Source organism: Meriones unguiculatus, chromosome 3 (genome assembly GCF_030254825.1).
Source record: "Meriones unguiculatus strain TT.TT164.6M chromosome 3, Bangor_MerUng_6.1, whole genome shotgun sequence".
Classification (NCBI taxonomy): domain Eukaryota; kingdom Metazoa; phylum Chordata; class Mammalia; order Rodentia; family Muridae; genus Meriones; species Meriones unguiculatus.
The window spans coordinates 168617989-168643030 of NC_083351.1; the positions used below are offsets into that span (position 1 = coordinate 168617989).

Sequence of the window (25042 nt, forward strand, 5' to 3'; positions counted from 1 at the left end):
CTTCGGTGCCTTAAAGTCACTTTTCAAAATAAAGGTGACAGGGAAGGATTTATTACTGAAGTGGTGTTGCATCTCAACTTTGTGAGTTTCACATAGTTTTGCACATACAATGCATTCTGGGTTATTTTTGGGTGGAATTAAAGTGTGATGTGCCATTGCACGGGGGAAAGGGAGACAGGAATGCTCAGGCATGCCTCGGCAGAGGCCACAGGTGATGTGCTCTCTATTTAGCTTCTGATATTTACTCCTTGTCAGCAATTCCAGGGTTGGTGTAGCCTCAGGAATATTACACAATCTATTTTTTTCTTCTTCTAACTTTCTCTTTATGTCTCTTGCCTCTAAGGTAGTTGGGTGCTTACAGTCTCAGGGACTTGGATAGAAGAGGGGGTTGTTTCAAGTCACATCAAAGGGAAGAGAGAACAGCATTGCCCTTACAGAATGTGAGTTTCTTGAGATAGCTAGGTGAAGGGTAGCATGCAGCAATGGTACTAAAGGCCCCTCTTTCTCTGGATATGCCTGTATAGGAGAAGAACAGAGAAGAGAAGCTACCTGCTGATGCTTTCCCTGGAACCACTGCTGTGGCCAGTGACTATGTGCCGTCTGTCTGTACTTCTTAGAGTGACAATGGAAGAACAAAAGTTCCATAGACCAGAGGAAAACAGCCACAGATGAAAGGCGGTTTGTCTTGTAGACAGATCCCATTCTTTCTTACGCATAAGAACCCCAAAAATATTTCAGTGATGGGCTACAAACTAGTGATACCCTCTGGCTTCCTGTCATGTTCATGTCATTTTCAGTTACTTCAGCTCAACTACACAGTGTTCACTTTCTTGCTCTTTCTCACTTCCCACTCTGAGACTGTCCCTGCTCTGTCTTCCCTGTTGCCCACAGAACTCACACCAGCTCCCCTTTATCATAACTGAGATCTGAGCATCTGTGCCGATGCCCCCAGGATGTCTGAGAACATACCCCATCAAAAGGCTTTGCTCTGTGGTCCCTCTTTTGGTTTTCCGCTCATGTGGACAAATAGGAAGTGTGAAGAAATCAGTTTGTGCTTCATGAACAGGAGCTGGGTGTAGTGAGAATTCTGGTATCTTTAAAAACACAAAAATATTATAAGAATATGTTTTTGCTTTAATCCCAGATGTGTGGATATGGGACTTCTTTGCAGCAGCTGACTGTGATTTATCTCATGTTTTGGTGGGGCCATGATTTTGCCAGCTGCAGATAGTATCTGCGATTTTGTGATGTTGGGAATTCTGAGAACTTTCCAGAGGGTATATAAATGCGAGGGCTCCAGAAGAGGTGGTGGGTTATTGGCTGATTATTGGTTGTTGTTGGTTGAGGTTGTGGTTGTGGTTTATTGTAGATTGTGTAGTAGTTATGCACAAAGAAGGAACAACAAGAAGAAATTAGATACCCTGATGGCAAAGATCAAACTTGCCCCAAGGAGCTCAGACTTCCCTCACCCGAATCATCAGGAAGTAGTCTAACAATAATGTTGCCTCCTTTTCCAACTTCTGACTTTATTCTGGGATCTCTTTCCTCTCTATCCTTTTTATCTTTCATATCTAGTGTTAGAATGTTGAAAGGAAAGAAGAAAAGCGGTGGAGAAACGTAGAAGTAAGAAGAACCCACAGAATGCAAACGCTGGCTACAGCTAGAGGACTGGGGTTGAAATGGATACTCGGCAGAGGTCTAGAGTTGGGGGTCCCCCTTGATCACAGTGGAGGCACAGCTGAAGAATTGGACCTAAAGTTCACTGCATTTGTCAGCTACTTGTTGTTGAATACCCAGGCATACATGCAAGTAGAAGGGCCAGAGACAGAATGTTCTCAGGGAGGCTGGTGAGATGGCTCAGTCACTAAAGGTGCTTGTCACAAAAGCCTGGTGATCTGAGGTCTAGCCCTGAAACTCCTGCAAAGGGGGAGAGGGAGGACAGTCTGCACAGTGTCCTCTGACTTCCGTAAGCACACTGTGTCGTGTGCTCCCCTCAATGGCTATTATTACTGCTCATACTAATTATAGAGTATCATGTTCATGGGGAGCTGAGCTCTTGAACTTACTTTCTAATCTATGAACCAATGGAAATCCAACCTGCTTGTAAAAAAGAAAAATTCTCTCTTCATGTTTACCTGCTGAAGCCTCTATCAACAAGGAAATCCTTTGTTTGGGTCCAACTCTGTCTACAGAGACCCTGCTAAAAAATTCAAACACATTCCCCAACACCAGCAAAATTTTCAGCTGTGTTCCAAGCATGGTTAAAAGATTAGCTATTTACCTACTATGTGCCTGGGGGAAGCAGATTATAGCTTCTTTCTTTTTGTAATTTTTTTCCCTTGAGTACCAATAAGTCCATGTTTATTTCAAGAAATAATAATTTGATAAAGGTAATAAAATGTAAGGTAAGATAAAAAGTCAACAAAAATCCCTAGCTCAAACTCCCTCAAGTCACTTCTCTTGGTATTTTGGTGTCTGCCTTCCTAATTTATGAACTCATTTCTATATATATATATGTGGCTATACGTGTGCACATTTGTTTTTCTAAAGCAAAATCACTTGATTCATGCCTGTCTTCCCCATCTTGTTTCTTATCTCCTACAACTCATAGTTTTAATGCTATTGTACGATTTTCTTTGTCTAGCTCTCCAATCATTCATTTAGTCAACCTTCTACTGTTTAATATTTGTTCTTAGTGAACCATTATCATAAATAACAGTGATATAAACAGCTTCAGTAGAAATTGTGGCAAATCATTTTAATTAAATTCATAAAGAGGTGATTGCTGGGCCTGACTATGTTCGGATGTGATTAAGCTTTTGATGCGCGTACGTGCGACTCTCTTCTAAACAGCAGTGCTAATGTTCAGTCATGCAGAAATGCATGGGAAGGCCTCCTTGCTGTGCCTTTGCTCACATGGGGCATCCCTGTGCATCTTCAGCCTGCCTGTGTGACTCATGCAAAGTGGAAACTTGAAATTTTTTTTCACTTATTTCTGGATATGTTAAGAAGAAGAGGAAGAAGCATAAGAAACAGGCCATGGCTCATTTCCATAACTGGACTAGATGAAGCTCTTTTCTTCTTTCTCTCTCGTTCTTTCCATCACTCATTCATTCCCTTTGCTGTTGTACCTTATTTCTACCCCTCTATTTCTCATCTTTTTGATTAAGTAACTATGATATATTTTCTGTGTGTTTGCATGCATATTTATGTATGTCTAGTTGCATGTGCATTTGTGTAAACATACATGTAGACAACTTTGATTATCATATTCAGGAATACTGTCCAGGTCCTTTGAGACAGGTCTCTCATTGGCCTGAAGCTCATCAACTTGACTATCTGACCAGAGAACCCCAGGGATCCTGCTGTCTCTGCCTCCAGCTCTAGGATTATAAGTACACCCCACCATGTCTGCCATGTATCCTGGGTATCAGACTCAGACCCTAGCTCCAGGGTCAGTGAGATACTCTGTATGAAACTAATAAGATAGAATGATAGAACAGGAGACACTAGCTCCTGACGATAATCCTCATCAAGTTCTTCCCAGTCTTTGTGAGGTGAAGTGGAAGGTAGCCTTGCCATAAAATGAATAAAAGACAGAGCAGGAGAGGTGGGTTGTTTGTTGTGTGACGCACTTATGACACACCTGCTGGAGCTGGAGCTGGAGCTGGTGCTGTGCCGTTGCCAGTGAGAATATTATGGAACCTCATTTCAGTGATGACCTGGGATGAGTCCCCAGCTGGTATACTCTTCTGACACCTCAACAGGGGGTGGAAAAGGCCAGCCAATGATGTTTCTCTTCCCTGGAGAGGCTCCTAAGCCTGAGCCTAGGAACATCTGACCCCCTGCCTACCTTCTGGGAAGGTTTTCTAGAAAAAAGAAGTTGCCTTCAGGAAGGGCTTTTAATTCTGAAGAGCACTGCATTTTATTCTTAGAGAAGCATGGGTTCAAAAAGTTTCTAAAAGCCTTAAATTCTACTTTATTAGGAACAAAGGTTTGTGGGTTTTTTTTTTTTAAATCCTCAGAGTAGGATTTCAATATAAACCTGGCAAAAGAAAGGCCATCCGTGCTTTTCATTTTTGAAATGAATCGTTTGATGAGTCAACACATGTCCTGTTATGCCCGAAAAGTCAGAGGCCTTCCAAGATAAATGATCTACTATATGTGAGATGGAAGACAGCTTTGCCTCATCCACTCTTTCCAAAATCTATTACTGCAATATACATGATATACAATTCAAACCCTCAATGGTGGGAAATGTATCACTAAGGAACATTAAGCTGAAAAGTCTGCAAGCGGGTGACCTTTTACTTTTTCAGAGTAACCCAAACAGAGTAGGAGTCCACATGTAAACTAAGCCTGTGAGAAGAGAGAGCTGGCAGTCGTGCAAGCCCACTGTTGGAAATTAGACACCAGTTGTAAAACACAGCAGGTGTGTGTCATCCTGAGGGATGACAGCTCCATGCAGCCTGAATTGAAATAGCATCTCTGCCGCTGTACCAGGCCACCAAAAACAACATTCGTATGATATGGAGAAAAGAGAGGGGCCAGCAGGGACCAGTACTGCATTTGGTACTAGGCCTCAGTGTATCATGAGTATTCATCATCAAAAACACATCTGAGTTACAGCATTTTGAAAGTAAAGTTTATACCCCCAAGGTTGGGGCATTTAAAAACTCTTACCGTAGCCATTTCCGTGCAGAAGGTGTCTGGTGGCATGATTTCCCTGTAATGAATAAAAAAATCTGTGTATATTCATTTAGCACACATTTAATGAGTACTAGGCATCAGTGTCAACACTGGGGTCTTAAAATAACTAAAGCGTGGCCCTCACTGGGGAAGTGACTGCTCCTTGAAGAAGAAAGACAATAATGAAGTAGTTAGGACAAATTGCTGCAGGGAACTCTGACAGTAAAATTCATCATCCCACTGCCCCGCTGTCTTAGGTTTCTATGGCAGTGATAAAACACCATGACCAAAAGCAGCTTGAGGAAGAGAGAACTTATTTGGCTTACATATCTAGCGTCTCAGCCCACTGGGGGAAGTCAGGGCAGGAATTCAGGGCAGGATCCTGGAGGCAAGAACTGAAACAGAGGAAATGGAGGAGTGCTGCTTGTTGGCTTGTTATCCTTGGCTTGCTCAGCTTGCTCTCTTGTATATCTCAGGACCACTTGTTCAGAGGTGACACCATCCCCAGTGGGCTCTTCTACATCAGTTCTTAATCAAAAGATACCCTACTGACCTGCCTGCACTCAATCTGAATAGAGGCATTTTCTCAATTGAAGTTTCTATTTCCAGATTAGCTTGTATCAGTTGAAAAGGAAATCACCAACCAGGATACTTGTGGCAATTCTTCTATAGCATGAGGTCCAAGCCTTCCCTTGGGTCATGTGACTATAGAACTCTGGCCTGTGCAATCTTTGTAGCCTTGCTTTCTGTTAATCCTTCCCTTGGAACTTCCCAGTAAGAATTTTTTATAGCACTCTAACGGATTCAAGGGATAAAATATGTCATCTATTTTTTTTTTTCTTACTAGGCCTTGGGTAATGTGGCTTACTTGGGGCTTGGAAGGAAGTCCCCCTAGGTCCCCACAGCACCTGGAGTGTAGCAATGGCTCCTTTTGAAGGTTGCTACACATGCCTGACGTGTGAGACTGGGCTTTGTGTTTGGTGGATGCGCTAGGTAGTGTCTTTGTATCAATTAAGAATGAAGAGAAAAAGTCATGAAGAATGAGAGCTATGTCACATGATGGCTCTAGTTAGGAATCAAGGGTAGCTGAGTGACAGCTCATGTATATAGGGTAGATTGATTTCTGAAGTGGTCCTTGCTTCCATTTACAGTTATGATACAGTGTCAGAGTCTCGCTGTATCACTCTTACATGATGATTCCTCCCATGGCTTCACAATACAATTAGGATAAAAAAAGATCCCACCTCTGTGCAATGATGTGTAAGACCATGAATTATACTACTGTGCACTGTGGAGGCTCCGAAGCTCCAAACACAAGGAGCTGTTCCCCACACCCTATGCTCCACCTCTGAAAGGTGCTTTTCTCTGGTGACCCCCATAGCCGCATGCTCATCCTCCTTCAGCTCTATTAAAGTGGGCCCCACCTCACCCCCCCAACTCTTACTCTGTTGCAGCCTTCATGGCAGTTTACACAATTCGTAATTATCTTTAAATCCGCCAGAGAGAAAAATGGTCTGAAATTAAGACTTTTCTTGTGCAATTTAGAACTTAGAGAGAGGGAATGGATTCTGAAGTTTGCAATGTAGGTGTCTTTTCTTCTGCTCCCAAACAAATACTTAATTAAATTGCTAAGGTATGATTACCCAATCACTTGTAGGCAGCAAGTGCATTCATTTTCTCCGCCAATTTTGTTGATCGGAATCAATGCTTCTGGAAAATAGATTGTACTCCATCGTGAAGGAAATGCTGTAAAACTGAGGATGTATTAACCAAATCACAGTAGGGGTATCAAAACAGGCAGCTAGCCAAATCGCACAATGTTCCGCCGTTAAGGATAAGACTCTGATGGCCAACTGTTGGGCAGAGTGAATGGAATTTTATGTAAGAAGTGGGAAATAGTAAGAGCTGGAGAGGACAAGGTCTCTACAAGGAGAGCAAGAGAACAAGAAAATTTGAACACAGGGAACTTCCCAGAGACTCATACTCCAACCAAGGACTATTCATGGAGATAACCTAGAACCCCTGCACAGATGTAGCCCATGGCAGTTCAGTGTCCAAGTGGGTTACATAGTAATGGGAAGAGGGACTGCCTGTGACATATCTGTTGGCCTGCTCTTTGACCACCTCCCCCTGAGGGGGGAGCAGCCTTACCAGGCCACAGTAGAGGACAATTCAGCCACTTTTGATGAGAACTGATAGACTAAGATCAGAAAGGAGAGGAGAACCTCCCCTATCAGTGGACTTGGGGAGTGGCATGCATGCAGAAAGGGGAGGGAGGGTGGGATCAGGAGAGGAGGAGGGAGGGGCTTATGGGGGGATACAAAATGAATAAAGTGTAATAAAAAAAAGAAAGGAAAAAAAAGAAAAAAAAGACTCTCTTTGCAGAAGTGCTAAGGTAAAGAAGATGCACAAATAATTGTGAAAGAGCAAATGCTAGAAGAGAAGGAAAAAATGAAATCTTAAGAGAACAACACTAGTCAGGAAACAGCCTCATGATGGCCTTGGGAGTCTTGGGGATACAGTGTGGGGCAGTGCCATAGGGAGAGGAAAAGGCAAGACTTGTGAGAGAAGATGGAGGAAGGCTGAGTGGTGTGTTAGGGAGTGATAGGGAGAAGGGAGGAGGGAAAGGAGAGAAATCAAATAGCAGTAGGTCTCTGAAAGGTCCGATAGCCAATGACATCCCTTCTCAGCTCATTCTTAAGAAGCAGGTGGAGTGGGAAGAGCTTCCAGTGCCTACACACACTGTCATGCTATTATGGCAGGCAGCGAAAGGGGAAGAAAGCCATGGCATTTCATTAGACAGCCCATCTTTGCCCAAAAAATTATGATTTTCTTCCCTGTTACTCCCATTACTCTAAAGTCATCAATTTCCCTTAGCAATAACTTTTTAAAGTTGTACTTATGACCCTCAGAGATAGTCTTGTTTTTTGTTTTTTGTTTGTTTGTTTGTTTTTTTGGCTCTCTCTTGGTGGGGGGAGGGCGCATGGTGTTTTTTTGTTTTGTTTTGTTTTTAGGGTCAAATCTGTGCATAGCATTTCAGGAGCCAAGGAGCCAACCTGTATCTTCCTGTAAATTCTAAATCTTTGTATGCAAATGATGGGCAGTCTCTGCTATGATGGGCTGGGCGCTGACTTTGTTGTTTGTCCACAGTCTGTCACGAGTCCTGTGCAGGGTGCTGGGGTCCCACAGAGAAGCACTGTGTGGCCTGCAGAGACCCGCTGCAAGTGCTGAGAGACGGCAGCTGTGAGAACAGCTGCGGCGGTGGCTTCTACAACAAGCAGGGGATCTGCATGGGTAAGTGCCCGGCTGGAACTTTCCCTTTTTCTGTCAGCACCCGCTGTATTCAGATCATGCACGGTAACTAATGCAGCTTTTGCTCAATGAATACGTGTGTGAGTGCCCACATTCCCTTTATCTTGGTCATTTATGTAGATATATCCTTTAAACAAGTGGGATCTCCTCCAGCTGCCCCAATGGCTTGTCAGACATGAGGTATTCATTCTCTCCTGGCCCAACCACCTGCTTAAGACTCACAGCTATGTGGAGAGAGGAATGGAGTCCCAGTTGGGACATTTCCCTAAATTGCAAACAGCATTCGTACCAGACCTCTTCCCTAGTATAAGTGGTGCAGAGACCGGTGCTAGCCCGAGCAGACATTTGTTTTGATGTCGCCGACTTAAAGCTGAATTGATCGCTGAATGGATCACTGTCCAGTTTACTTTTCACAGTCATGCTGTGATCACAGCCAGGCAGGCAGATCAAGAACCAAGAGGTGTGGAGGTGTGGCAAAAGCACAGACTAGCAAACCCCATCTGCCTGTCACCCTCTTCCTCGTAAAATGGCAATAAGCAAAACTCCCGTGGTAGACAGAATAATGAAGTGTAACTCCCACGGTGGCTAGAATAATGACCCCAAAGATTCTGGTTTAATCCCAGAATCTGTGAGCGTGCCACAGAGTTCCTGGGACTCTGTGGTAACTGAGACTTTGACAGGACGAGTAGGTAAAGCATCTGGAGATGGGGATAGTGTCCTGGAGTATCAAGTATATCTGTGTGATAACAAGGCAGTAAGACAGAGTCAGAAAAGATGCAAGGGTGAATGCAGAGGTCGGGGTGATGGGATGGTGCAGGAAGACTCTCCCAGAATATGGGCAAAGTCAAGAGAATGAATTCTCTTATTTCTAAGAAGAAATGCAGTCCCGTTAACACTTTGACTTTTAAAGCTTCCTACGTCTAACACTGTAAGATAATGGATTTGTGATGTTTCAAACCAGAGTTCATGGTCATTTGTTACAGCAGACACTGATTCACACCCAGCTGAGAAGGCACAGGATAACTGCCCTGTCAGCGCTCAATGTTTTATTCCAGCAATGACTTCACTAGATAGATATCATCATTCTCAAGTTCAGATGACGAGACAGAGAGAGGAAGAAGCTAACACGCCTTGGGTCTCATAGATAAGGACCAGAATGAGAGTCGGGTGCAGATCTTCCGGCTGTACATAACTCAGAACCCACCCTGCTGTTCTTTGTAACTTGGTACTGCTTCATCAACCTCTGCCTCCTCCCCTACTCCTCTTTCTCTCAACCCTCCTTTGTTATCTCTTCCTTCTTTCTGTCTTTGGAGGAACTGGCCAGCTCTGAGGACATTACTGGGATGGGAGATAGCAGTGTCCTGACAGTGAGTGAAAAGTTTGAGCTGAGTTGAACGGTTGTTGTACCTACTGAAAGACTACCCTGACAATAACGTGGTCCACAAATCACCGAGAATGTGCAGCCCCTCAATCTTTCTGAGTTGTTGTTCTTCAGTTCACTCGACAAGAGCAACAATGAGATGCTTTAGGGATCTGATGACTCCATTTGTATAGGGAAGAGAGATGGCCCTGGCTCCTGCTTGCTTAAGGCTTTGTGGGGAGGGGTCCCTAACTCTCCTGGAGTGAAAGCTTTCATCTGGTGTGGATCCACTCAAGGAGGACAAAGAGAGAGACAAGGCTGTCATTGGCCACAGCATGTTAATCTTTCCGTCATCATCACTTTCCTGTTCAATTAAGCCCGATGTATTCTCTAAAGGTTGACAGATGTCAAAAAAAAAAAAAAAAAAAAAAAAAGCTAATCCTAAGGCCTAAAGGCATTTGCACTTTAAGTCCCCAAGGAGACTGCTTACTGCCACCACTCTGCTACTGAGACTGGCTGGTGTCTGTATTTAAAGGGAGAGAGTGCCTGCCTTGGGGGATGAGGAATGGGCTTCAGCTTTGGCTCAGGGGTTCAGTGTAGAAAGCCAGCGTTCCTTGTAGACTGGAAGGATTGACTAGGACTGCACAGTTCGGACTAGGACTGCAGCAGTTTCAAAAGATAGCCCGATCTACAGAACAAACCAAAAATTAAATTAAGTTAAATTAAAACAAACAAAGTTCTGAGCCCTTGGTGGAAGGGATTATTATATGTGCATGCATTTTGACAAATGTCAGAAGGCTTCTAGCCACAAAGATAGACTATGGCTGACTGGCAGGCCACCAGTGATCAGTAATTTTTGCCCATGCCACAGGCTCTGCAGTAGATGAGGGTTGCTGTTGGCACTGATCTTGGGGCCCCTGAGTAAAGGAAACTACAGCTTCCTCTTTCCCAACGGTGTTAGAGACTTGAAGTTTATATTTTCTGGCTCTAGGAATGGCCCCATTTTCCAAAACAGGTGAGAACCAAGCCCACCAGTTGGTATCTGGATGTTAATTATGACTTCAGAGGCTGATAATGGTAAGTTATTTCCAATTCAGATTAGTGATATTCAAGTCAGAGACTGGCCGATGTTGGTTTAATAATTGATCACTAACTGGCCTGTGTCTGCAGATATCACAAAGTCTGGTGTTGTGGCGCATCCAGCATAACCTGCTAAAAACGGCGGCTTGTTCACCAGAAGGAACTTACTATTGCCATGCTGGTCTGTGGCCTATGCCTTGAACTCTATAGATATTAAATATAAAGAGTGGGGCACTTTAAGGGGAAACCTTATCACTCCTTAAAGTATGTAGGCTATTAGGAAGGGCTGGTATAACTCCATCTTTTCTCTGCCCCTTTCTCTCTTTCTTTCTTTCTCCCTCTCCTTTCTTGTCCCCCCCTTTTTTTTTCTTTCCTCACCCAGATAACTACTTGAATTTCTAAAATTTAATTTGAATTTGTACTGTATGTAAGTGTTTTGCCTGTCTGTATGTGCTCACAGAAGACAGAAAAAGGCACTAGATCCCTGGGAACTGGAAACCCAACCCGGGTCTTCTGAAAGAGTAACAAGGGCTCTTAACCACGACCCATCTACCCATCCACCCCCCTTGAACTTCTCAGTTTTTGTTCTTAGGCACTTTTCTAAACTGGGTGTTTTGTTTCCTGTGCATGCATTTTTAATTGTGTTACACCATAGTGTATTCAGGGCTTTTGCTGTTCCCTGATTTTCTCACTCAGCACTATCTTTTTAGGGTCTACTGGCCCTTCACTTCCCATGGTTGCAGGTTCTCATTTGAGCAGCACCGTCATGTGCTCCTGTCACCCAGCACCTGATCTCCTCTGCTCACTCCACTGTCCCGTTGTCACCAGTTAACAGCCACAATCCTGCTCTTTTATGAGCTTATCTGGAATGCTGCCAGGGGCAGCATTGCCGGTTTATTGATTCTGCCTAGGCTTTATTTGATAAACCAGTGTCAGGGTTTGTCCCGAGTAGCTATGCAACCTCCATCCCTAAGGTCGCAGGTTCTGTCATGTCTGTTTCCAAGCTCCTGAGTTTTCCTTGTTGCTAGGCATAAGAAGACAGAGCACTGCCTTAACTATTTCTAAATACTACCTTGTGTGAGCATCTTTGCTGTTTGGCATTGGCTCTCTTCCCTGTATAAATCTGCTTTGTAGTTTTTTACCCATTTTTTTTGTGTGTGTGTGTTGAATGGATGTTGTATTTATATTGTGAGGTTATTAACATTCCCGTTACAAATATATGGTTGTACACCTAAACATTCTATGCCAGGAGCAGTTGGTACTTTATTGGCCCCAGCATGGAAGAAAATCTTTTATTTTTTATTTTAATTTTCTTTTTAGTTACATTTTGTTAACTCTGTGTCCCAGCTGTATCCCACTCGCTCATTCCCTCCCCAACCCCACACTCCCTCCCTGGTCTCCTCTCTGCCCCTTTCCAAGTCCACTGATAGGGGAGGACCTCCTCCCCTTTCATTTGACCCTGTTTTATCAGGTATCTTCAGGGCTGGCTGCAAAGTCCTCCTCTGTGACCTAACAAGACTGCTCCTCCCCTGGGGGGGGGGGAGGTCAAAGAGCCTGCCCTTGAGATCCTGTTAGAAATAGTCCTTGTTCCCCTTACTTTGGAAAACTATTTGGTTACTGAGCTACCATGGGCCACATCCAAGCAGAAGTTCTAGGTTATATCCATAGATGGTCCTTGGTTGAGTGTCAGTCTCAGAAAAGACCCTGTGTCTGGATATATTTGGTCCTTGTAGAGCACTTATCCTTTCCATATCATACTAACTCCCCTTCTTTCATATGATTCCCTGCACTCTGCTGAGGGTTTGTTTATGAGTCTTAGTATCTGCTTTGAAACACTGCTAGGTAGAGTCTTTCAGATGCCTTTTGCAGTAGACTCCTGTCATACGTTCAATGCACATCCCATTTGTCTTTCTAAATGAGGATTGATCATCTTTGCCCATGTCTACTTTCTTGATTATCTTCTTTAGGTGTGTAGATTTCATTATGTTTATCATATCTTGTAGGTAGAAATGCTCAACCTCATAGCCATTAGGGAAATGCAAATCAAAACGACCCTGAGATTTCACCTTACACCCATCAGAATGGCCTAGATAAAAAACTCAAGTGACAATACATGCTGGAGAGGTTGTGGTGAAAGGGGAACCCTCCTCCATTGCTGGTGGGAATGTAAACTGGTACAACCACTTGGGAAGTCAATCTGGCGCTTTCTCAGACAATTAGGAGTAGTGCTACCTCAAGACCCAGCTATACCACTCCTAGGTATATACCCAAAATTTGCTCAAGTACACAATAAGGACATTTGTTCAACCATGTTTGTAGCAGCTTTATTTGTAATAGCCAGAAATTGGAAACAACCCAGATGTCCATCAATGGAGGAATGGATACAGAAATTGTGGTATTTTTACACAATGGAATACTACTCAGCAATCAAAAAGGAGGAAATCATGAAATTTGCAGGCAAATGGTGGGATCTAGAAAAGATCATTCTGAGTGAAGTATCCCAGAAGGAGAAAGACAAACATGGTATATACTTCCTTTTTACCCATTTTCTAAGTGTTTTGATGCCTTCTGTGCAGTTCCTTATATATTATAAATGTTAAGGTTTTTCCTTGTTCTGTTTTGCCTTGCTTTCTGGTTATTTTTGTTGTCCTCTGGGTTTTTTTGTTCTTGTTTTTGTTTTTGGCTGGGCATTGAAGCCAGGGCATTGAGCATGCTAGGCAAACATCACCATTCTGCTGCTTCTCAGCCATCTTGTTTAAACATACACCTATTTCTCATCCTCTAATCTTTTAACTTTGAAGTTGATGTCCTTTATTAAGCAATTTTTCCTTTTATTCTATTGATTTACTTTGTTTTTTTGACAAGTTCACACATGTGTGAAGTACATTGTAACAAACGTTTAACTCATTTTTGTTATTATTCTATGCTTAAAAGCCTTGCTGTTAAATTTTTAAGGAGATAGGCCACTAATATTCACAAATCAATGGCCCTGCACTTTCTTCCATTAATTTAGCAATGCAAATTTCAATTGCTGACCCCTCTAGATCTTATTTATATATGTGGCTTGTGAAGTCATACAGTTTTTTCCCCCAATTTTGCTATCTAGTTGCCCCAACATGGTTAGTAACTACTCTTAGCATTTCTTTTGATCTGTAATGTATATTAAAACCTATAGGTGCATACATTCTTGTCAATAGTCTATGCTCTACATCTCTGCCCTTCCCCCCCCCCCCCAGTGTCAACATCACATGCTTTTGCCTGTTGATTTCTGTTGCCTAGTAATTTGTCTTAAAGTTTGTTTGGAGAAGCCTATCCCCTCTCTCATTCCTTTTTAAAGTTAACTTAGATATTAGAGTACATGCTTTGAATTATTAAAAAAATTTTCAACTAGAATTTTTATTGCTATTATACTGAGGCTACAGGCTAATTTGTAATGAAAAGGCATCTTGCAAATGATATTCTCTTTTTTTCTTTTTCTTTTTCTTTATTCACTTTGTATCTCCCCCCCCCGTGGTTCCCTCCCTCCTCCCATCCCAATCCCTCCCTTCCTCCACCCTCTGCCTGCATGCCCCTCCCAATTCCACTGATAGGGGAGGACTTCTTTTCCTTCCTTCTGATCCTAGTCAATTAGGTCTCATCAGGAGTGGCTGCAGTGTCTTCTTCTGTGGCCTGGTAATGCTGCTTCCCCCTCAGGGGGAGGTAATTAAAGAGCAGGCCAATCAGTTCATGTCAGAGACAGTCCCTGTTCCTATTACAATAAAACCCACTTGGATACTGAACTGCCATGGGCTACATCTGTGCAGGGGTCTTAGGTTATCTCCATGTATAGTCCTTGGTTGGAATAGCAGTCTCAGGAAAGACCCCTGTGCTCAGATTTTTTGGTTCTGTTGCTCTCCTTGTGGAGTTCCTGTCATCTCCAGATCTTACTGTTTCCAACTTCTTTCCTAAGATTCCCTGCACTCTGCCCAAAGGTTGCCCTTAAGTCTCAGCATCTACATTGATAGTCTGCAGGGCAGAGATTTTCAGAGGTCCTCTGTGTCAGGCTCCTGACTTGTTCCCTCTTTTCTCCTTCTTCTGATGTCCAGCCTCTTTGCCTTTCTGAATAGGAATTGAGCATTTTAGCAAGAGTCCTCCCTCTTGATTAGTTTCTTTAGGTGTACAGTTTTTAGTAGGTTAAGTGCACAAATTATGTTATATCTACACAATGGAATATTACTCAGCAGTAAAAAACAAGGAAATCATGAAATTTGCAGGTAAATGGTGGGATCTGGAAAAGATCATCCTGAGTGAGCTATCCCAGAAGCAGAAAGATGCACACGGTATATATTCACTCATATAGACATATAAGTAGGATAAACCTACTAAAAAGCAAATGATATGTATTTAAATGTTTGCTATATAATGTTACTATTATCAGTCACTTCTTAATTTTACAAAATTTCCACAAGTCTTCATTTCTAGGAAATTTTACTTAGCTTCTAAAAAAAAATTACCCTGCTGTGATAATTATTCTGGAATTAGGGACTTCATAAGTCTTATGGGGATTGGGAAAAAAAAGAATGCTTTTAAGATTCTGTTTTGGTTTTGTGTGAATTGAGATTAATTTTCTTATTTTTGATCTTGAGGTCGTTGCCTTGTCCATCTTGATTAATCTTGCTCATTTGGGTCTAGCTATATCGGCAGTCCTCCATCACACGGGGTAGACTATATGGCCTGATGACCTAGCACCTTTTGTCTTAAATTCTTGAATTATTTTTAGGGTGCAAGTGTTGTAAGGGAGCAGACTGCATAAATGTTAATAGTTCTTGATTCAGGGAATGCACATTCCCTTAAGAATGAAGAAGGGCTGTGTCTGTAGGCAGTGGGCAGTGGGCAATGGGCAGTGCACCTAGGCTGGGGCGCCATGCAGAACAGCTTTTACTTTACCACTTCTCTCTGCTCTACAGACCCCGGCTCGGAGGCGCTTTCCCGGCCAGTCTATGCACCCATGCTTTTGAATGCCCACCCCCACTTTGTATCTAGACATTCTTCTACCAATCACTGAAACTTCTCTTTAAAGAACTTCTTTCTGGGTTTTCGCTTGCAGCCTCCAGCCCTTTCCATTCTTGCTCTCCCTGTCCCTTCCATTCACACCCAGAGCCCTTTAATGGACCATTTGTCATCATACCTTTAATCCCTATCCCTGGGGCCCACTGGAATGTGTGACACCAGCCACCTACAGCCCAACTTGCAAGTGTAGAGGAACCTTTTAAGACCTTGTTTGTCCTATATGTTAACAATGGTCCCTTGAGCTTTCTTCCTGTCATAGTTTCTCTGCCACCATGTTCCTTTTGTATGTGTGTGTTTTGACATTTGGATGTTTTCTTTTTGGTCACTCTTATTCTTTTTATTTATTTTTTTTTCATTTACTTTTTGCCTTGTTCTGTCTTATCCTGCATGCTGTTCTTAAAGAAATTAACTCATGTCTGTTTTTAAGAACTAGTTTTATCAGTCTCAGGGAAGAACCCTGTGTTCAGATTTTTTGGTTCTGTTGCTCTCCTTGTGGAGCTTCTGTCCTCTCCAGATCTTACTATTTCCCACTTTCATAAGATTCCCTGCACTCTGTCAAAGGTTGGCCATAGGTCTCAGCATCTGCTTTGATGGTCTGCAGGGCAGAGCCTTTCAGAGGTCCTCTGGCAGGCTCCTGACTTGTTCCCTGTTTTCTTCTTCTGATGTCCATCCTCTTTGCCTTTCTGGATGGGGTTTGAGCATTTTATCTGGAATCCTCCCTCTTGATTAGTTTCTTCCAACCAAGTAGCATGCATGGAGATAACCTAGAACCCCTGCACAGATGTAGCCCATGGCAGTTCAGTTTCCAAGTGGGTTCCATAGTAATGGGAACAGGGACTGTCTCTGACATGAACTGATTGGCCTGTTCTTTGATCACCTCAACCTGAGGGGGGAAAGCACCCTTACCAGGCCACAGAGGAAGACAATGCAGCCACTCCTGATGAGACCTAATAGACTAGGATCAGAAGGAAGGAAAAGAAGACCTCCCCTATCAGTGAATTTGGGGAGGGGCATCTGTGGAGAAGGGAGAGGAAGGGAGGGAAGGGAGGGTAGGAGACAAGGAGCTACAGGGGGGGAATACAAAGTGAATAAAGTATAATTAATAAAAAATTGAAAAAAGAACTAGTTTTATATAACGATCAATGAGTTTCTGACCACATACATCCCACACTGGGCTCATAACTACCTCCTTGCATTCTCTGATGGCTGAAGCACATACCTTTCCCCTTTCCCCCTGAGACAGACTCTTGAAACTCCTCTGAGACACTGTATTTTTCACATATTTCAAATCTGTCTCTTCTTGCATTACCTTGATACAACCCTTAATCATCTTGCTGTAAGGGCATGGCCTTAATGTGCCAAGTGAGTCCCAGTTCTTCCTTTTTACCCGTCCATCTGTTCTTCAAACAGAAGCCAAAGGGATCTTTCTTATCTCTAAGTATGGCCATGTTTCCACCGTGCTTAAAACTGCAGGGCCTCTCAGTACTGGGCACGGGGGAGGCTAAAGGTGCCTAGTTGTATTTGAATTTCAGGCAACTGTCAGGTAGCTGTGCCTTCTAGGCGATAAGAATGTAAGCATTGGTGGGGCTACCAGCTTCCACTCTCTAGGCCTTCTCATTACTCTTACCTCATGAAACTGCTGCTTTCTAGACAGCGCATCCTTCAATGTCCTTAGCCATGAGTTTCTCTTTCAGTTTAGGGGGTGTTCCTGTCAGCCTTAGCTCATCTTACTAAATTTCAAAGACAAGATTGATTGATAAATAAATTCTTCGTAAGGTCCTTTCTGGAATTCTGCTCCCTCCAATCTCACACACTTTTGGATAGTATGTTTGAGCTTTCTATTTATTTTCCTTACATTAGATTAATAAGCCATCTTGAGCGGTAGCCCAAGTCAATTTAGGTTTTGTATCTTTACCACCTGGGATAACACCTTCACAGGCCTGTATCAGTGCCTGTGAATAGATGAATGAGTTAGTGGGCTTGTGGATCTTGGAAGACTGTAAAGAGTTCAATACTTTCAGTATGATTCACCAGCATGGTCTGAGTGGAACTTTGAATTCCTGAAGTGTTGCTCTAAGAAGGGAAAATTGAGGCTATTTGGTCTTTATGTATACAAAAATCTATGTGTTATTTATTATAAACCTAAATTTAACTGGAAGTTGGTATTGTTATTTGCTAAATCTGGCAGTCCCACTGCTGAAGCCATTTCTATTTTAAACCTCACATTGAACTGGAGACAGTGGTGGGTATGCCTCGAGTATTTGTTGCACTTTGTTTAGGGAGTAATTCTTCCTTTATCCTTCCACCATGGAAAGGAAGGCACAGAGCCCTTTATAGTTTGTAATTAAGGGCACAGAACTCTTTTGAGCAGCCAGAGAATGAGGTTGGGAGATACTGGTGTCCTTTTGGGACACTGCAAAGAGAGAGGTCACTGCTGTGTTGCTCACTGTCACCCATTTCTGATGGCTTTTTCCTTCCCTCTAGCTTGTGACCAGTCCTGTAAGAGCTGTGGCCCCAGTAGTCCCAGATGTCTTGCCTGTGCCGAGAAGACAGTGTTGCATGATGGGAAGTGCATCTCTGAATGCCCTGATGGCTACTATGCTGATACTGCTGGAAGATGCAAAGGTATGAGATGAGACATCATCGTCATCATCATCATCATCATCTTCTTCACCACCAGCATCACAAGTAGTTAATGTGTTTGGCAGCATTTGGAACTACCTCCTTCTCATTGGTAACTGGTGTATTTGGGGAGCAGGTTACTTTAAAGGAACAGCCTTTTCAAAATAGAAACTGTGTCAGTGATGGGAGAGGAATGTGCGGGAATGGGAGATATAGGTGGATATCATAGGATAGGCTAAGTACACAAAAGCCGTATGCCTCGCCCTCATCCCCAGAGGTCATTTGCTCTGTGTGAAATGTCAAGAAGAGCTGTAAGATACAGCGCTTATGTGCTTGTGAACCTGTGCTAACCTATGTCACTGATGACAAAACCGTTCCTTCCCTGGCATTTACAAACTCATATTGGCAATGACAGAGCCTGACACAAATGAAATAAAACAGAGAGCTGAGTATGCTAGCTAGTAAAGCTTAAGTCTGCCATCACTAAGAATTTATTTTTATGTGCACTTTGTACAGTGCTTCTTTTGGACAGATAAACTTAAACTCATGAATCATTAGCGTTTGAGACTCTATCAACTTCAACTTCAGTTTAAACAGCCTTAACTTCGATCTTTTCGTTAGGCATCTGAGAATGTGTTCTGCCTCACACAGCTTGGTTGCCCTGCGCTCTGGAACTTACACAGGCTCTTATTTCTGCCTCGGTGTCTTTTTGAGCAGGGTACTTGAGCGCATCCACCTGCCTGTCCTTATCAAACTCCCTTTATCTGTCACCATCTTTATGCACCAAAGTTCATCCCTTTTCTTTAGTCCCCAAAGTTTTCATCCCATCCCCCACTGGCCTGAGGTACTGAAGACTCAGCCTGGACCAGGCTCTTAGGGTAAAGTTTCCACAGGGTAAAACAGAGGGCGAGGAGAGGGGTCCTCAGCACTGTCACACACACGAGTCAGGCTCTTTTCTGCACTAATGTAATTCTTGGAAGCATGGAATGTCAAAGCTAGGAGGATGTTAGGTCACCATCTAGCTCTCTGTCTGAAGTAGTCTTGGCTAAGGGGAAGCCAGTAGGAATCCCAGTCCATGAATGGTCCACGTTTCTTATTGTTCAGGCAAGGAGGCTTAGGTTCCCACAGACTACATTCTAGCCTTTTTCTGAATGAGCTCTGTGATCTTGGTTAAGTGTGTGCATGTATGGGTCTGTGGGGGGGGGGTATGTGAGTATTTGGGGAGGTTAGAGGTAAGCCTCAGTTATTCAAGAACTGTCTACCTTGATTTTCAGACAAAGTCACTAGCCTGGGGATCTGCTTGCCAACGTGTGTGGCATGGCTAGGAAGCTGCATATAGATACCTGCTCACATCCACTTCCCCAGACTGCAGCTACTAGCATATGACCACACGCACTTCTTATGTGGGTTCTGGGGATCAAACTCTGGACCTAAGGCTTGCACACCACATATTTTACTAGCTGAGATATTTCCCTTGCCCCTTGGATAAACCTTTAACCTCCCAAGACCTCAATTTCCCTAACTGTAAAATGTGGCTAGCAATAACCACTTGCAAATGTTGACACAGGCCTAAAACACTTAAAGAGAGGTAGCCGAAACAGGTAAAGGATGAGTGTGGGGTGACAGGGGCAGTTCTGAGAAAGCATCCATCTGCAGACACATATCCTCTCTGGTGCGGAATGACACGTGACAAGTGACAGGATGGCCAGCTGGGAAGTCTCTCTGTGGTGCCTGCAGCCTGCTGTGCTTCTCTCTCCTCCCCAGTTTGTCACAGCTCATGTGCCAGCTGCTCTGGACCTGCAGCCTTTCACTGTGTAGCCTGTGTACCTCCCCAGGCTCTCCGTCAAGGCCACTGCCTGCCAAGCTGTGGAGAGGGCTTCTACCCTGACCACGGGATCTGTGAAGGTATGGTTGATATCCTTGTTACTCCTCATGCTCAATCACAAGGGCCTAGGTCAGCTTTCCTGTGCAAATATTGCTTTCCAATACAACCTTTCTCCTCTCCTGTGTCTTAAACGGCCATGAACACATCACCGCCTGTGCCATCTCTATACCCTGTCTTTTGGGTCCACAGCCCAAAACTTAATAACTTGCTGACCAAAAACACAAAGGAGAAATTCCAAAAAAAATCTCTCAAAGTGAAGTTTTAACCCACTCCATGTACCAGATATATGTGGATGTTGTATTAAGTCCTTACTGAATCTAAGATCAAATACGCATACGGACGCATGTAAGCTATATGCTAATGTCAGGTCAAATTATAAAAGAAACACCAACATCTACAGATTTTTATATCTATGGAGATCCCAGAATCCAGTCCTTTGAAAGACAGGAGGAATAACCTGTATATGCTTTTTTTTCTTTTCATTTTAATAGTTTTATCACACACACACACACACACACACACACACACACACACACACACACACGTTAAACCCGTTCAAAAGTTCATGAGTTTTCTTGCCATCCTTGAGGGGATGTTATTTCCTTTAACATACATTGATTTTTATTCCCCCCTTTCTGTGCTTCCCTAGTATTGCTAATGTTTATAGACTTCATTTGCTTTTCCCCGAAGAACTTTTTGTTAATGATACTGCGAGCAGACTGAGAATCACTAGCAATGCCTCTGGCTGAGTGAAATAGAAAATCTTAAATTGCTGTTTGCCAAAAGGCTCTGGGCTCCTTGGGAAGGCAGTAACATTTGAGCCCTTTGAACATAGCACATTGGGGGTGAGCCTTTAATTAAGTGAAACAAGTTTCTATTTATTTGTACCTTCGAAAAGTGAAAATAGCAGAAGGAAAAATTATAACAGATAAACCTCACTGTGTTTGCAACAAAGCACTTAGAGAATCTTTTAAGAAACCAGCGAGTTAATTATATCAGTATTTGGGCACAGCAAGGTTTGCATACAGTATTTGACTTTGATTTTTAACACACACAAGGGGAAAGCAAAACCCTATTATAGACTGGGAAGTTTCATTCACTCTCAAGGGAGGCCTCTTCCTTGTTTAGCAAGGCAGCCTTTCCCCCAATAAATCTAAGAAGACTCTGTTGCCTGGACCTCTCCATAGCAGATGATGGATGAGCATAATGGTCAGTGACCAGCTTTGCAAGAGGTAGAGTAACGGCCTTCGTGCAAATGCGTCTAAAAATCTTCAATAAAAACTGAGGGCACAGTGTTAAATGGTCGTTCAGTGAATCTGCTTCTCGGGAGAGCCAAGCAAATATTGTCCATTTTGCTGGGTTTTATTGTCATCCTGCCTGACAGCTTCTCTAGGAGCTGAAAGAGGAGATTCATTTTCCTGTCCTTACTTTTCCCCCTCACGAGCATTGTCATCAGCTCTGTGCTTTGTGGGAGACACTAGACGGATCCTCTCCCGGAAGAATGTACCCAGTGAACTCTCTAAGTGCTTTTGATTTCACGGGGTACTTATGTTGGCTGAAACACACGCTTGATCTTTGTGTTGCTCTCTGCATGTTATTCCACTCTGCAGCCTGCCATGCCTCCTGCCACACTTGTGTGGGTCCCAAGGCCTCTCACTGTACCGAGTGTAGGAAGCCGGAGGAAGGACTATGGGTGGAGCAGCGCTCAGACGCAAATGTCCCCTATGGCAAGTGTGTGTCTCAGTGTGGAACCCACTTTTACTTGGAGAGCACTGGAGTGTGTGAAGGTAAGGTTGGTTGCAGACATATTGTGCATATGCTCTTTTAAAGTTCGCATGAGGTGAAACTATAGCTGGTAAGACGTTTGACTGACTGTAAACAGGATTCTAGACGTTTTTGTTCGTTTGCTTGTTTGTTTGTTGGAAAATAAATGGTACCCGACTAATAATGTTTGTTATTAGCCCTATGATTATTGCCAGTATTATCTAACCCGCTATCACAAATAGTAAGACACAGACACCTGTTAGATTTTATAATTGTGTTATTTACCTTGGGCCGGACAGATATTCCACCTATGCTGTCTCAGATCTTCCAGCTTCATCCCATGACATCTGCTTTACCCTTTCCCAATTGGGCTACCTCCCATCCATAATCCCAAATACCTGCTAATTTTCTTCATCTGGGCCACTTCCTCCGTGCATGCCATTCTTGGAGTCCTTTCTCTTCACCTAACCCATGGTGGCTTTCTCCTTCCTCCTTTCTTCCCACCTGTCTCCTTTCCGTGTTTCTCCTGTCCCAAAAGCCGTCAAACGTTGGCCATGCCTACACCATTCTGCTGTGTCTAGATTTAGGCCTTTCAATCAGCCAATCAGAAATAATTTCTTAGGCAGGGTTAAACAGCAATACTTGAGATACATGACAGTTTGCTCATAAATGGTAAGAATATGGGGGGCGGGGCAAGCAATTAACAAATACAAAACACCAGACCATATGTCAACACTTGAGAATGTAAAGTTCCTGGATAATGTGATGTCCTCTTGCTTAAATGCTATAAATAGAGCTCCATATACTCAAGTGTTTGGGTATATTATAGGGCTGAATGCTTGCTTCTAGAAAAGTCCAGAGTTCAAGCCTTTACATGGGACTCTAAAACTTTTCCATTCTTCAGGTGTCTTGACTTGTACCCAAATGTGTGTACATGCATGTGCTGTGTTGTGTGTGTGTGCATGTGCATTGCCCAAATTCTGTGGTCTCTAAAATCTATTACTCTGTTTTCATAACCACTTGTAGATAATGGAATCATTTCTGGTCGTGAGTCCTAATGCCATAGCAGGGCACATACAACACAGCCTACCCCATGTGGCGTGGCTTCCTCTGGGTCCTATGATGGAGAATGATGCTTCTGCTTTCTTAGGGACCTGCTGACCTTAGGGGTGGAAGGATGCTTTCCGCTATCCTGTTAAACTGCCAATTGGATCTCTTTGGTGACTTTGGGTTTACCAGATAAAGTTGTGCTGTGTGGCACGACTCCAGAGGGTATCTGAACAAGCATCTACTCTCCCGAGATGGAGAACTGATGACAAACAAAACTAAAGATGCCAACAAAGTACAGCTTGTTGAACCAGAGCATTTTATTTAGGTTACCTGCAGGAGTCTGGGTGAGGGCTTAGGAATTACTCAAAGGCAGCCTGTCACCAAAACCAGCCCTGCCCCTCCCCCAGCATGGCTAGAACTTGGAGTTCATTGCACTACTTGTAGGCAACTTGACAGGTTGGAGAGACTCTGCTTTTTATAGGCAGCTGGCTAGTCTGTTCTGTCCATGCAGCTCAGATGCCCTACACCTGTTTCAGGCAGCTCAAATGATCTGAGAGTATTCCTCAGCAGTTCGTACTGTTTATAGAAGCTTGGAGAGGGAGGGCCATAGTACATCTGGTCGATTTCAGGGACTTCCTGAAGCTTCTGTGTGCTTACTTCTTGAGGCTTAAGAAACTTCCCTTTAGAACAATCTGAGTTTTAATGGGATTCCCTGCAGGATGGTATGTTTCATCTCCCTTTACAACATCTTGAGTCTTACCTAGCTTCCCTACAAGAGGGAACATATCAACTCAGAGGAAATTGCTATACAGTAGCTTCCTCAAGTTCCATGATATTTTAGCAAGCACCGGGAACCCTAAGAAACATTAAGTACAATACATAGCCCTGCTCTATGGGAAAGTACAGAAAGAAAACAACAGAAAGAGAAAACATGCATTCCTTCTTTCTTCTTCCTCCCTTCTCTTACACTCTTCTCCTTCTCTCCCTCTCCCCATCTTTATGGATGTGTTTTATGATGTGTGAGACACTAGTCTGTGTTTCCACATGTCCAGCTGGGGACCCTGTGCTCTGAGGTCTGAGAGAAAAGTGCAAAAGGAACAGAGCTTAGTAAACACTGATTTCCCCAAATGCAGGTACTGTATAAGGATCATGGCTTTCCTGAGGGTTGTACAGATGCTGGAAAAGCCGAGTTTTCCCTGGCAAGAGACTCTGGTTTTTTCCCATGGCCCCCATGATCCCAGGAGAAACTGGGACAGAAAAAAAAAATCCTTTCTAGTTTGTGTACAACTATGATCGCCTCATAGTTTCGAGCATTATTATTGTAAATAAAAAAACAAAATTTGGAATGAATTCAAAAGAGTGAAGCAAAGTGATCAGCATTTTTGAGAGTTAAAATTTTAAGCAACCAAAAAAAAATGTATGTGAAGTGATGTTCTCTGGCTGGGAAAACAATAATTTCACCATGAGAAATTACTCATTTTGATCACTCCATCCTAACAGCAACTTTTGGGGACAGGTTGGAGACAGCTGTGTGCTAGAAGAAGAAACCAAGGATTATGGAAGTCCAGGCTGTGACCTACCCCAAATTACCCAGGCAGCATGGAGTGTGGGTCAGTAGAACTAAGTCTGGGGATGCTAGTATCTGTCCTTGTCACCACCAGGCCACTCGTTAGGTCTCTAAGAGACACATCCTCTCGTTAGATGTGTGTAACTACTAGGCCCCTTTCTACACAGAGCAGGAGAAGCATAGCCCATAATGTTTCCCTGGGAAAAAAAAGTGTCCTGGACCCCTCTTATATAGGCCTCTTTTAGAAAAGATTAAATACTAATCCCTCTGGGGTGGCTTAATTGTGGTCAGATAGAGAAAGACTGCCATGACCTCCTGAGTCCCTGGTAGCCCGTGCTCGTTAACGTAATATTATTAAGTATCCCTCACACGTTGTCTGCCCACATTATGGGCAAATCCCCACGCAATCTCCACCAGGCAGGCTGCTGTACTCAATTTGCACGTGACGAGAATGTGGCAGAAAGAGGTTAATTGAGTTGCCCAGGATTCCGTTGGGAAACTGAGTGTGGCTCCCCGTTGTTTCCCCCGCTACCTGAGCCCCGAGTGGGCTGATTGATGTGTTTCCTGTCACTCATCCTGCATCTCTGCAATCCTCCCCACAGTCTGTTCCATTTTCATTGCTGCTGTAGTGGTGTCTGTAAAATCAGGCCTGGGACTCCTGTGA

General features: G+C 43.4%; 1 protein-coding gene across 2 annotated transcripts in view; it reads left to right on the plus strand.

Moving 5' to 3' along the window:
* Positions 1-25042, plus strand: part of Fras1 (Fraser extracellular matrix complex subunit 1) — a 403016-nt gene that overhangs the window by 190036 nt on the left and 187938 nt on the right. For both annotated transcript variants that reach the window (XM_060380978.1, XM_060380977.1), the window contains exons 15-18: positions 7840-7983; positions 17975-18115; positions 19877-20017; positions 21608-21784. In XM_060380978.1, coding sequence (XP_060236961.1) covers positions 7840-7983; positions 17975-18115; positions 19877-20017; positions 21608-21784 — 603 coding nt within the window. The remainder of the gene's footprint in view (positions 1-7839; positions 7984-17974; positions 18116-19876; positions 20018-21607; positions 21785-25042) is intronic.